Here is a 13,463-nt window from a genome sequence, read left to right as displayed (position 1 = left end):
GCCCTGGGGCTTCTGGGAGTATGTACAAAATACAATAATTAAATTAAGTCCAGCAGTTAAAGTTCCTCATAAAAAGAAAAAGCTGGAGTGCTTCCCAATGGGGAATGCTTGACTTAAAAGAAAGGTTTTACTCTGTGGCCTGAAGGTCAACAAACTGGGACTCTGTGGGAATGGATAACATTTCTTAAAGGGGTTCTTAGGTCTTCGTTTTGTTGAAAGAAAATAAAAGTAAAAAGGGACAAGTTTTGAAAATTCAAAAAATGAAGGTGCAGTCCTAAAATCATCACAATTTTTATAAACGCTACACTGGAGGCTATGAAAACATGTTCTCTTTTCTGAGCACTAATCTAACACATATGCCTTTTGAGAAGGAAGGGAAAAGGCCAGTGGCGCTTTCTGAACAAACCACTTTAAAATATGCTCATTTTCATAGGTAGTGCATGTGAATTCATAGCCCATCCATTGGCTATTTATTTTGAAAACATTTACCTTAAGTATTCTCATGTATTTGACAATTTAAAATTCCTTATATGACATGAAGACTGATCATATTTTAAAAATGCTTTTATGAGGCAAAGTTATAAAAATGACCATCTTGGACCACATTGTCGTAACCTAAAATGGAATGTTGATCATCCTTTGGAAATACCTGTTTTGCTACTAATCATTTGTTGTTACCTTTCTGGTAATATCTCCCCCAAAAGGAATAAGGTTAAGAATAGGATAGAAATAACATTTTATAAGTTTACACCATTCTAAAATGTATACTTTATGAGTTTGTGTGTACATATAAACTTGATGTGAGGTTAAACTTTCTCATTTATAAGCATCACTCTAGGCTTTCACATTAGTTTCAGTCACTAATTTGCAGATCATCATCTTCCTTGTGACTTACATAGAAGCTGAATGTTGGCTTTGCATTAAGACAGAGTGATCAAAGGTAGGATATTGGGAATAGCAGCTTTGACTTTGGGAGGCTGAGGCGGGTGGATCACTTGAGGCCAGGAGTTTGAGACCAGCCTGGGCAACATGGTGAAACCCCGTCTCTACTAAAAATACAAAAATTAACCAGGCATGGCCGGGCACCGTGGTTCACGCCTGTAATCCCAGCACTTTGGGAGGCCGAGGCGGGCAGATCACAAGGTCAGGAGATCGAGACCATCCTGGTGAACATGGTGAAATCCCATCTCTACTAAAAATATAAAAAATTAGCCGGGTGTAGTGGCGGGTGCCTGTAGTCCCAGTTACTTGAGAGGCTGAGGCAGGAGGATGGAGTGAACCTGGGAGGCGGAGCTTGCAGTGAGCCGAGATTGTGCCACTGCACTCCAGCCTGGGTGACAGAGCAAGACTCTGTCTCAAAAAAAAAAAAAAAAAATTAGCTAGGCACGGTGGCGCGCACCTGTAATTCCAGGTACTGTGGAGGCTGAGGCAGGAGAATCACCTAAACCTGGGAGGTGGAGGTTGCAGTGAACCCAGATTGCGCCACTGGACTCCAGCCTGGGTGACAGAGCAAGACTCCATCTCAAAAAACAAACAAACAAACAACAACAACAACAACAACAACAAAAACCAACAAAAAACCCACAAAAACCCAAAACAAAACAATCCAAAAAATAAAAAACAAAGAAATAGCAGCTTTGGCAGCAACATTTAATTTGCTGACTAATTAGCAGCCTCATTGACATTTCTACTTTGATTCCCAAAGTACAGCATTATCTGTCTGTGCGCTCGGGGACTCTCTGGTAAAATGGACACCCTAAATGTCCTATGCCAAGCCCACAGTCAAGGAAAGACTGTGGAATGTCCTGCAAGCAGCTCATGGCCTAAGACATTCGATTTACCTCCAAAACACACACAGAATTAGACAAACATAGTTTGCCCGTGTTGTTGTTTTCTTTCCTACATTTGTTATTTTTGCTTTTGGAATTGTGAGGGGAGGAAGGAAGAGATGGTAAAATTATAAGGCAGAAGGAAGAATCCAGCAGGACTAGATGGAAGGAGATGTGATGCAAAGTACGGTGCCCATGGGGGATGGAGCATGGGAGCGAGGCCCGCAGCCAAGAGGTGGTGTCGAGGGAGCCAGCTCAGCATGGCGCTGCAGCCTCTGTCCCTGGGGTTGGCATCAACACCATGCCTGCACTGGGCCTTCTTCCCTTAGACAACCCAAGACATTTTCCAGCCATTCAGACCAGCCCCCAGCATAAAATCCTGCAAAACGTGCAGGGGCATGTTGAGTCTGGGAGGCAGGTGCTCAGGGACCTACAGGGGCCGGGGGACATCAAGGCGTGTTGTGAGGTGGCACTGGCCTGGTGGCAGAGCTTCCCGGCTGTGTTTTTGATGACGGTTGTTTGAATTGTGATGAATTCGAATATCTTTGCTGGGGTCAGGCACTGTCTCTGAGGGAGGCAGCTGCTGAAAAGGAGGCTTCGTTATTTTTCTCATTGTTTCAAAAAACACATTCGGAGCTTGCTCACCCTACAGAATTGATGAACGGGGGAACCTGATGTGGAAACATGAATCTGAGGCGCTCGAGCAGGAAGGAAGCCGTGTGGTTTAGTGGAGAGAATTTGGAGAGTTTAGTGGTAGTCTTGGTTTTGCCAGCAGTGTGACCTTGAGCAAGTCCCCTAGCAGGTCAATAGTCGCACAACTCCAGGAGGTGCCCTAGCATTGCATTTTTTTCTATGTGGATGGTGCCCCCTTCATCCAGGACATTGGTACTGCATAATCCTCCAGCCCTTCAGTGTCTACAAAATCAGGGGACTGGACAAAATGATCAGATAAGAGTTTACAGTCAGAACATCTCCAGCAGTGAGAGAAACTTCCATAGGCCAGCAATGGAGCTAGGAGATTGTCAATAACAACGACAACAACAAAAGAGCAACGCAGCTCCCAAAATGCACGTGGCTGTGGGAGTGTGCCGCCCTTTCTGGTATGTCCCAGAATTTGAACATGTTGTCCTGTGAGAGCACACACTTCATCTAGTAATCAAAGTAAATATGAAGGCCAGGCCAAGTGGCTCATGTCTGTAATCCCAGCACTTTGGGAGGCTGAGGAGGGTGGATCACCTGAGGTTAGGAGTTTGAGACCAGCCTGGTCAACATGGTGAAACCACATCTCTACCAAAAATACAAAAATCAGCAGGATGTTGTGGTACGCCCCTGTAGTCCCAGCTGCTCAGGAGGCTGAGGCAGGAGAATTGCTTGAAACCAGGAGGCAGAGGTTGTAGTGAGCCAGTATCTCACCACTGCACTCCAGCATGGGTGAAAGAGACCCTGTCTCAAAAAATAAATAAATAAATAAATAAATAAATAAATAAATAAATAAAAATAAAAGATAAAATGGGGTTGGCTGAATAGAAATGCATATTCCAGCCAGCTCTGCGCAGTGCGATTCCCAGACTCGACTGTGCGCAGGTTTGGCCTCTGGGTGGAAGTCACTTGATCTTTACTGAATGCCTACTACGTGCCAAGCATGATGCTAGGTGCTTTAAAAACACTGTATTTACTTATTAGTTTTTATTTCTCTTTATTTTACATTCATTCTTTTAAAAAATTATTTTAAAAAATTATGGTAAAATATAAGAAACAAGATTTACCATTTTAACCACGGTGTCATTAAGTACATTCATATTGTTATGCCACCATAGCCCTCCTCTTCTCCAGAACTTTTTTCATCTGGCAAAAATGAAACTCTGTACCCATTAAACAGTAACTCCCCATTGCCCCACCCCCAGCCCCTGGCAACCACCATACGCCAGGTGCTTTTGAATACAATAGTTCATTTAATCCTCCATCACAGGTTAGGGGCTCTAGAAGCACAGGCTCAGACAGACTTTAGGATGTAAGATGCTAGGGAACAATGTCCAGGAAAGGAAGGAGAACTCAGGATTAGTGTGAAGGAGAAGTTGAATGGCCAAGCAGACCCAACAAAGTCTTGGCTAACCCCAGTGGATACTCTGGCATGTATATGCCCTGCCAGTGTCCTACCTCTGACCAAAATGGTGGGGGGCCCTGGAAGGGTCTTGGGCAAGGCAGTGGGGTGGGGAGCTACCTGCTGACTGCATCTCCCCAGCCTGGCAAGTGGGGATCCTGGAAGTGGAGCATCTCTCTGACTATCACATCCTCATAGCAACTCTTGGAATTAGGTGTTTTTATTTGGGTAGCTGAAGAGGCTGATGTTCAGAGAGAATAAATGGCTTCTTCTGCCTGCACATGACCTAACCCATTAGGAGTAAAGCCAGGATCAGAACCTAAGTGGAGGAGGGAGACTCAGGTTCTGATTTTAATGAACACATTTTCCACAAGCTCATGCTGGGGATGAGAGGCAAGAGCAGGAGAGGGATCAGAGATGTGTGACAATGTCCAATATTCAAGGCATCCACACTATTTTTGGGGACACATACATCTAAACAACCACTATAATGAAAATCCAATCCATGCAACAGAAGGACTAAGGGAAGAGCAGCAATTTGTCTCTGGGGGAGCTGGGAGGACCTCACAGGAGTGGCTTTCAAGCTGTGTCTTGAAGAATGCTTTGGCGTTTGTTGGGTGTCACAGAGAGGGAGGGTTACAGCTTGTGCAAAGGCTTCGGAAAAGATCAGTGTGGATAGTGGCCAGGGCCTCTTGAGAGAGCTGTGCTGTCACTGATGTGGGTACACTGATGCGGGGGCAGGCAGTGGCTGGAGCTCCCTTCTGCCAGCCTGGGAGAAGCTCCTGAGAGCTGCTGCGCGAATTCCAGGCCGTGGAAATTGGATGGGGAAAAATGGATGTGCCCTTGTCCTCATGTGGGGTTTGGGTTACTAGCCAGCACGGTTCTCCCAGAAAATCGAAGCCAGAAGTTCATGTTAGTTTTTACGTTCTTCCTTTCACAGAACTCGAAAGACCACCCCCCTGCCCCTTTTTCACATTAAGCCAGATGCCTGGAGTGTGTAGTCTTCGGGAGAAACTCCACCACAGAGCTCTCTGAAATGGAATGTTCATTTTTCTCTTGATTCTATTAGTGTGTCTGATTATGAAGGAAATTTGATTCAGTGTTTAAAAACAAAACAGAACCCAGCCAAACCAGCTATTTGGCGTTATGTAAACCAAAGAAATCCAGTTGCTTGTCACTGAAGCTCTCCCTTTTAGCCAGCTATTTTAACATCATCGTATAGCCAGCGTTCGGCCTCTCTTGTTTTTTTGTAAGATGGAGTTTTCAGCGTATAAACTCTTTTATTTATGTAATGAAAGGAATCTCTAAAGTTCCTTCCAGGCCTGGGGCTCCAATCCCCAGGGAACCTGTCCAGTTTTCTTTCTTTTTTTTTTTTTTGAGATGGCATTTTGCCCTTGTTGTCCAGGCTGGAGTGCAGTGGCAGGATCCTGGGCAACCTCTGCCTCCTGAGTTCAAGCGATTCTCCTGCCTCAGCCTCCTGAGTAGCTGGGATTACAAGCATGCACCACCACACCTGGCTAATTTTTTGTATTTTTAGTAGAGATGGGGTTTCACCATGTTGGCCAGGCTGGTCTTGAACTCCTGACCTTAAGTAATCTGCCCACCTCGCCTCCCAAAGTGCTGAGATTACAGGCAGAAGTCACTGTGCCCGGCCCAGTTTTCTGTATGTTTACATGTTGCATGCAATAGTGAGAGAGAAATTTTCACCAACAGAGGAGTCTCACGCAGTTTCGGGATTCCTCCTCAGTCAATGGTAGGCACAGGGGAGTTCAGAGGCTGTCTTACACCCATCCTGGTGACAGCCAGCTTTGTCCTGTGACTTAGGTGCGGGTAGCTAGACTCTGGAAATCTGGCCCCCTTCTACACCTTCCAGAATGGGTTGGTTCTTGAACAAGAGCTTGTATGGGAGAAAAGCACCTTAACTTGGCCAAATTCAGCCCTAAGCCTGAGGACAGTTTTCCAATTCCCTGCGTATGAGCAAAGGGGAATGGGGCCAGGATGGAGTGTGCCTCTCTGCAAGTTTGAAAGGCTGTGTACAAACAGAAGGCCTGGCCTCACTCCTCAGACCTCAGGCAGGCCTCTGACACGTTGAGGACTGCAGTCTGGCAGAGCTCCTGCCCACCAAAACTGGAGGGGAGAGGGAGACGAAAGGTGGAAGAAGTGACTGGTTTCAAAGCATACGGCCTGTAGTTTTTCAAACGTTTTTAATTCCTAATTCGCACCTCTCTTGTTATCATCACACACTGTAGTAGCCAATGGCACTTTTTTTGCGTTGACACTTGACATTATTTTAGGCTTCTGCTCCTCCTTTGGCTTCCACAAGGGCATTCTAATTTCAAAAGAAAAGTTCATCTGGAATAAGTCCTGTGACTGGCCCCTCTGGCACCCGGGTTCAACAGGTGTTTGTTGAATGACTAAACGAATGAATGAAACAAATCCCTTCAAAAAGTTCGGGGACATCTTTACTCTCAGCAAAACTTCCCCATTTCCTTCTTAAACTTGCGATTACCACTTACAGTGGCCTCCAGGGATTCCCAAGGGAAATCGGCAAAGTTGACTTCATAGTTTTGCAAAAACTCATAACCAAAAAGCTACCAGAAAGGGAATGTTCATTTTCCTCTTGATTCGAATACTGTGACTGAACAAAGTGGCCCATTCGTCCCTCGGGCTTGCGGCCTGGCGGGGTGAGGCCGAGGCTTCGGTCAAGGAGACCACAGCCAGGGAGCTGCACCGGGAGCCTGCGGGTCCCCTCCGGGCTCGTCGTTCCGCGTGGCTTGGGCGCGGATTCGGGGCTGCAGGGACCCCGGGGCCGGCGGGACCCCAGAGCGTGCGCGAGGGCCCCGCGCAGGTGTCCGGCCTGTGCGCGGGGTGCGCGGGGGTGCTGGGGCCTGGGAGACCCGAGAGAGCCGTTATTGTTACAGTGTAACGAGTCTGATTAACATGCTCCTGACACTTTCTCTTAGTTTCTCGGGCTCCTAGCAACAGCGCACAAAGGCGCGGGATTGTCCCGGGCTCCACCGGGACATGGGGCCGCCTTTGATCTGCCACCATTACAGCCGGGCTGCGCGACAGGCGCGCGGGCTCCGGGCGGCCCGCGGCGGGCGGGCGAGCGGGGCCCACAGTCCAGGCCTCCTGGGCCGCCACGCTCCCCCCGGCCCGGCCTCGGCCCCGGCCCCGGCCCCGGCTCCGCGCGCAGCCGGGGCGCAGGAGACGCAGCCTCGGGGCTCCGCAGGGCTCGGCATCTGCGGCCACCGCGTGTCCCCTGCGCTCCTCCTGCCCGCTGGGCCGCCCACCCCGGCTCGCGGCGCCCTTTCCGTCGGAAGAAGCAAAAGTAAAACCCAGCCAGTCACTTACAGTGGGAAAAAAATAAAAATCATTTAAAAGGAAGGGCATGAGTGACAAAGAAGTCCCAAATGATTTTGTCAAAACAGAACGAACTCGCCCTGCAGGTTGCAGCGCGCTCGGCGGAAACGGGGTTCGAGTGGCCGCCGCCACCCAGGCGCTAACGACGGCTTCCGCCCCTTCCCGCAAGTCGCTCTATACGTCGTGGGCAATTCTTATTGACTGGGAAGGCGATATGCTGCCAAATAACAACTGGAATTTAAACAAACGAACACCACCCCCTCCAAAGCCAGCCGGCGCAGAGCTGCTGGGTCCCACGCGCGGACTCGCGGGCGCCAAGCGGGGTCTGGGAAAGTCACTGATCCTCCGTGGGGGCCGCGCTCAGGTACCCTGCTCCGCCCGTGGGAAATACAGCGCGGAAAGAAAGTCGAAGACTTTCACGCTGAAATGCTGGGGTCTCCGCTCCCGGCGAAGATGAGCCGGGAAGCATGGCAGGGGCTCCGCGGGTAACACGGACCCTCAGCCGCGTCCACGAGCTCGGGGCCTCGCAGGCCGTCTCAGAACCTGTTTTGTGCCATTCATTGCTTTTCTAGTACTAGAAGAAAGAACACACAGAAGATTCGGTTTTCCACGGTAAACTGAAATCGTAAAAGCAGAAGGTCCTTCCAATTAAAACAAAACAAAGAACCCCGTATTCCTTTTTTCTCCTCGTAGCATTGTTACAAAATTACAGTGTCCCCAGTGAAGCACGTCAGTTTCCCGAACTCCCGCAAAACGACCGGGTGCAAAATTGTGAATGATAATAACATGTCTATTTTAGAGACGGGGGAAAACGACATGGTTTGTTCTATCTGCCCAGTGAAATATGCCAGGGAAGGAGTTACTTTCAGATTGAAATCGGAGGCGGTGAAGTCTTCATCCCGCAGGACTGTTTTCCCAGCCGCCCCTGGAGGAGAGGAGGGGAGGGCGGCTGGGAGGACTGACACTGGGACATCAGCCGGGAAGGCTCCCGGATGCCGAGAAACTTTCTAACTTGTGTTCACAGACACTGCCCGACTCGGACTGGAGTTCCCTCCATCGTTTCAATAAAACATGACTGTATTGATATAATCCTCTATACATTAAAATGAGGTTGTCACAGATTGTCATTAAGACCTCAGTAAAACAATGAAGACGTTATTGGGCACCCCCCCTCAGGCAAGGTATTAGGGGAATAAAGCAATCTACACCACACGGGTCCTATTGAGATTAATGAAAAAATTATGCAAAAAAAAATCTCAATTTCATTTTCCCGTGACGGGGCTTTGCATACATACAGTCAGTCTTGCCTTGCACCTGATGATTTATTAAACTAATCTACAGCGATCACCACTGATGTTCTCGACTCAATCTTGTCCCGGCTCATTTTCTAAGTAATTGTTTCTCATTAGTTCTGATAATGTTTTAATAGTGTTACCCATAATTTAGACCCCAAGAATTAATAACAGGGGGGTGATATGGCTAAGCGGCTTGTGATGAGCTACACAAAATATAAACAGGTATGGTTTCTAATTAATCAGATTAGCTGCAAGGTCCTCTTCCTGTCACCCATGCCTGGCTCAGGAGCCGGGCAGCTGTCACTTCCCCATGTCCGGGGTGCCCGGTGAGCTCAGTGGAGATCACTCACCCACCCTTGGCTGCTCTCCCACCTTTCCCAGGGCACCTGGGCCCACCCAGGGCACCACAGAGATGCGGGTGGGGAAAGAGGGGGAATACCCTTTGCCTTCCAGCATCTTCTTCCTGGAGTTTTGTTCTTCAAGGACTAAGGCACCATGGGTTTCTGATCAGGACTGAACTCTCTTCTGGGACCCTCGTCGTTTGGGTCTCTGTTCAGGGAATGGGACTTTGGTCCAGATTTGTGACTCTCATAGGTCCTAATCTCATGATCCTACCCTAATAGGGACCATGGATTATGAGGAAGATAATAAACTGGACATTTGGGGAGACTGCAACAAGGTGGTTTTGTTTGAACAAAGCAGTTTGGGATGAGGGCAGGGGCGTGGCGAGCAGTCCGACGTGGTTGGGACCTAGGAAACCGTGGCCTGGGAGTGGCCAGCAGCGGGAGACCTAGCCAGTCAGGCCTCGGTACCACCCAGGGACCTTGCGGAGGGGCCTGCTTTTCCCCAGGTCTTAGGGCTCCTTGGCTGGGGAGGTCTTGAGGAGGCTCCTCTGTGTGGGGCGGGCGGGCTGGCTGCCAGTGGGGCCAGGGTGCAGACTAGAATGCAAGCCCCTCATCACCTCAAGCCAAGGGCTTCTTTGGATTAGGCTGGAGGATGGGAAGGGTAGTTAGACTGGGGTGAGGGCTGCCCATAGGAAGGACGAGGTGGGGTTTGTTTTCTTCTTTTGCTTAGGACCAGCCCTGCCTCCACGGTTTCTAACACCTTCAGCAGGTGTGTATGGCAGGGGCAGTGACAGAGGCCTTCCTTAGTCTTCCCACTGCCAAGCCATCCTCCCATCCCTCTGCGTTCTGAGCAGAGGGGCAGCCTGGTGTGCGCAGCGTGGTCCTGGGTTACCTGGTGGGCACCTGACTCCAGGAGTCCCATCCTGGGTGGGTCCCAGCTGCAACAATGGGTGCTGTGGGTGCTCCTCCAGGAACTGCTGCTGCTGCCCCGTCTGGGGTCTGGAAGCAGTGTGGCTAGAGGCCGTTCGGCTCTCACCTTGGTGAGATGCCATCTTCCTCCTTTCCGCCTCTGAGTGAGGATGGGGCTAGCTCCCGCCTTCCTTTCTGGCCACTCTGGGGCAGCACAGGGCAGCCAGGGTGGAGAGTGGCACTGCTCTATGAGGGACCCCACGGAGCGTGTGCCATCTCCATTTAGGAGCTCTCTGTCTCCTGGATCCCGTGTTTGGGAAATGAGTTGTTGTCTTCACAGAATGAGGATCCCCAGAGCCATCTTGCCCAGTGCTGGCTCCCCGCATGGCTGTCCCTCTCTGCTGTGCACTGGGTGGGGGGGGGGGGGGGTCACCTGGTGGCCGTGGGACTCTGCGGCCATGCTTTCATGTGATGGTGCCTCTCCTGGTGTCTAACCTCAGCTCCACTCACCTCTCGGGCTTCCTGTGGGAACTGCAAGAAGTGGGGAAAAGGAGATGCCTGGTTGGGGCTCACGCTAGGGGCTGCGGAGGAAATAATCCAAAAGGGCGTAGGAGGAGGTGAAAAATGAAAGTAAAAAACAACTGTTTTCTATTTACAAATTTAAATAAACAGAACAGCCTTCCCCGCGGTGTTTGTCTAAGAGTAGCAGTGTTGCTGCTGTGTAGGTCATGAAAAGGTTGGTGTAGAGTTTAAAACTTCCCATTCTGTTAATTTCTTAAGGAACAGTCGTCCAGAGTCTCGGCACAAAAGCTCATGATTTAATGAGGAACAGAAACAAAATCTCTGATTGTTGGTGTTTCAAACTTCATTGGCGTCCTCTGGCAAGCACAAGTTGATCCCTCTGCAGCTTCAATACCCTTTAGCCTTCAATATAAGAGTACATGCTGAATAGGGAACAATGGCTGGTTGTTATGTTTATTTACCCTTACTACAAGCTGGGTTAACCTCTTCAAAACAGCTTTACTAAGCCCGTTAACCACACCACCCATCTGACCTGCAGCCGCATCTCTAATGTGATGCAAATCTTGCAGGGGCCACATGCACCAGCTCGGGGGCATTGTGTCTCCTGAGACGCTACAAGTTTATGACTGAGGGAGTCCTGTCTCGGCCATACATTTCCAGGGGGAAATGGCCTCAATGGCAAACAGTTAAACGGGAAAATAAAGGGGGAGAATGGATGGTCGTGTGTTTCTGCACATTTATTTTTTAATTGCCAGTAACGGTTGACCCACAGCGTTCACCCAGGACGACAGCTTTCCTGTTCATCATCTAGCGGTTGGAGGAGATGGATGTTTCATTTTGGGGGTGGAGGTTAATAGTAACCAGTTTTGAAAGTTTATTTTTAGAAAGTGTCTTTTTAAGCCAATATAGTACTTAGTATCCTTGTCTGATGCCATCTCTGTTGTTTTATCAGATTACTAGTGAAGTAGAGATGAGCCCTTAATGTTGTTACTATTTTTTAAAGGCCTGGCTTTCTTAAAATTATCTGTGGTGTCAGCTGTACACATGAACAAGCAGGAAACATTTAGTAACATGAGAAGGGTGGAGAGAATATGTCTATTTGGGAAAGACCGTGTCATTAAAGACCTACCTTCCCCTCACAGCCCATCTTTCCCCAGGATCTTACCTCCCTGTGAAATCATAAGCCCATATTTGTAACACACTAAAAATGATAAAGTCATAAACTTGGATCCAAAAGGAAAAACGTTCATTTTTTTTAGGGGAATAACTGGTCAGTAAGACAACAACAACAAAATCGGGATTCACATGAGCTGTAAATGGAGTCAGGTCCCAATCTGGCATCCTAACACGTTGCTTTGAGTATTGTGGTTTGTCTTTAAGAAACCCACTGTATATGTTCAGCCCACCTGATGAGAGCTTCATTTAACAGATCATTTTTCCTTGATGGAGGTGGCAAGCGTAACAATGTTCTGGGCCTGCTTCAGTAATGGCATGTCGATCATACTCCCTTGGAAAGTAAAGGCTCCCTGGAAAACAGAGAACACGAACTCCCCAAAAGACTGCTCAAATGATAGGTTTCCTTTCTGTGCACGCTTGCACAACAAGAACATTTTAGATTCCACCTGAATTATACTGACTTTCCTACCCAACTTTTGAGAAAGCCAAAGTAAATTACAGAGGAGAGATTTCTTTTTTCTCCTAAAGACTGGAAAAGAATAAAAATCTTCAGCATTTTAATGGAGAGGAAAAACACATCGGACACAAGACAGGAAACTGTTCAGTTAGCTCTTGAAATCAAGCAGAAAACAGCTGTGGGAGGAAAATCTAAATACTTCCCTATATATTTTTGAAATATTATGTAGAACTTTAAAAGCAGGAATATATTCTGGCAACTGATTATTGTTTTAAAAATTTGTACCGTCAGGCTAATGGCAAAATCTTACCGCCTTGCTGTAACATAATTGAGAGGTAACCTGATAAGGTGATGAGAAAATGCAAGGTAGGATAGTACTGAGTACAAAGAGATGAGTCTGTTGGTACACACTTACAGACCATTAGGATGACCAGGGACTGCTGGGCGCGGTGGCTCATGCCTGTAATCCTAGCACTTTGGGAGGCCAGGACAGGCAGATCACCTGAGGTCAGGAGTTCGAGAGCAGCCTGGCCAACATGGTGAAACCCTGTCTCTAATAAAAATACAAAAAAATTAGCTGGGCATGTTGGTGCATGCCTGTAGTCCCAGCTACTTGGGAGGCTGAGGCAGAAGAATGGCTTGCACCAGGAGGCGGAAGTTGCAGTTAGCCAAGGTCACACCACTGCACTCCAGCACGGGCAACAGAGCGGGACTCCGTCTCAAAAAAAGAAAGAAATACCAGGGACATGAGCTGTAACAAAAGAATCACAGATCTGTTGAATGTTAAGATGGGAAGACATCTCTAAAATCTCCTGGAATAGCCCCATTTTACAGACTCATTTTTTTAAAAAACTTCTACCATACTTATATAGACTGTGTCAAGTAACCTAAGCCCTGTTCTAGATGAGGAAATGGAGGCTCAGAGTAATAAAAGAAGGAAAAAAAGAAGTGATCTTCCAAGGTCATGTGACTAGGGAAAGCCAGAGCTGGGGCTGATGCTTGGGTCTCAGAGCTTCAAGCCTTCATCAGAGATCCCCACATTAAGAAGACAAGGTAGCTTCTTTAAGTGCATCAGCAAAAGACAGATTAAATGGACAGAAAGCAGCATGCTCAGAACTCAAAGTTAATGTCTGGTTATTTGTGTTCTTTTCATCACTTCCTTTTGTTGCTTACAATGATAGCCCTTCATCCTAATCCACCTTGCTTTGACCTGTGGGCAAGGATGCTGGTGGGAGTGGGGAGCAGGGGTCGTTTGATATCTGGAGGTGGTTGGGGCAATCCTAACGCACATTGATGACAGTCCATTTGCATCTATTGCAGCTTGTTTCTGGATTTCACAAGTACCACTTCCCAACAGTCAATGCTGATGTTACTCAGGGCTGCTGGGATGGGAGTGCTGGGCTCCCATGATGAGGGCTGAGGTAATAAGTTATGGTTATACATAGGATGGAGGTAAAGAAAAATGGG

At 48.2% G+C, this 13,463-nt stretch overlaps 1 protein-coding gene across 3 annotated transcripts in view; it reads right to left on the bottom strand.

Moving 5' to 3' along the window:
* The window catches only part of CLYBL (citramalyl-CoA lyase), a 315,217-nt gene that overhangs the window by 16,313 nt on the left and 285,441 nt on the right, over positions 1-13,463 (bottom strand). For 2 of the 3 annotated variants that reach the window (XM_073014469.1, XM_007960767.3), the window contains exons 8-9: positions 11,770-11,889; positions 10,638-10,765 (exon numbers count right to left, since the gene is read on the bottom strand). The exons of the other annotated variant lie outside the window; for it this stretch is intronic. In XM_073014469.1, the coding sequence (XP_072870570.1) occupies positions 11,794-11,889 (96 nt within the window). In that variant the 3' untranslated portion in view covers positions 10,638-10,765; positions 11,770-11,793. Of the gene's footprint in view, positions 1-10,637; positions 10,766-11,769; positions 11,890-13,463 lie in introns of those variants that run through there. 3 annotated transcript variants of the gene reach the window in all.

Source organism: Chlorocebus sabaeus, chromosome 3 (genome assembly GCF_047675955.1).
Source record: "Chlorocebus sabaeus isolate Y175 chromosome 3, mChlSab1.0.hap1, whole genome shotgun sequence".
Classification (NCBI taxonomy): Eukaryota; Metazoa; Chordata; class Mammalia; order Primates; family Cercopithecidae; genus Chlorocebus; species Chlorocebus sabaeus.
Note: the sequence above shows the minus strand (reverse complement) of the source record. Positions and strands in the feature narration are given on the sequence as shown.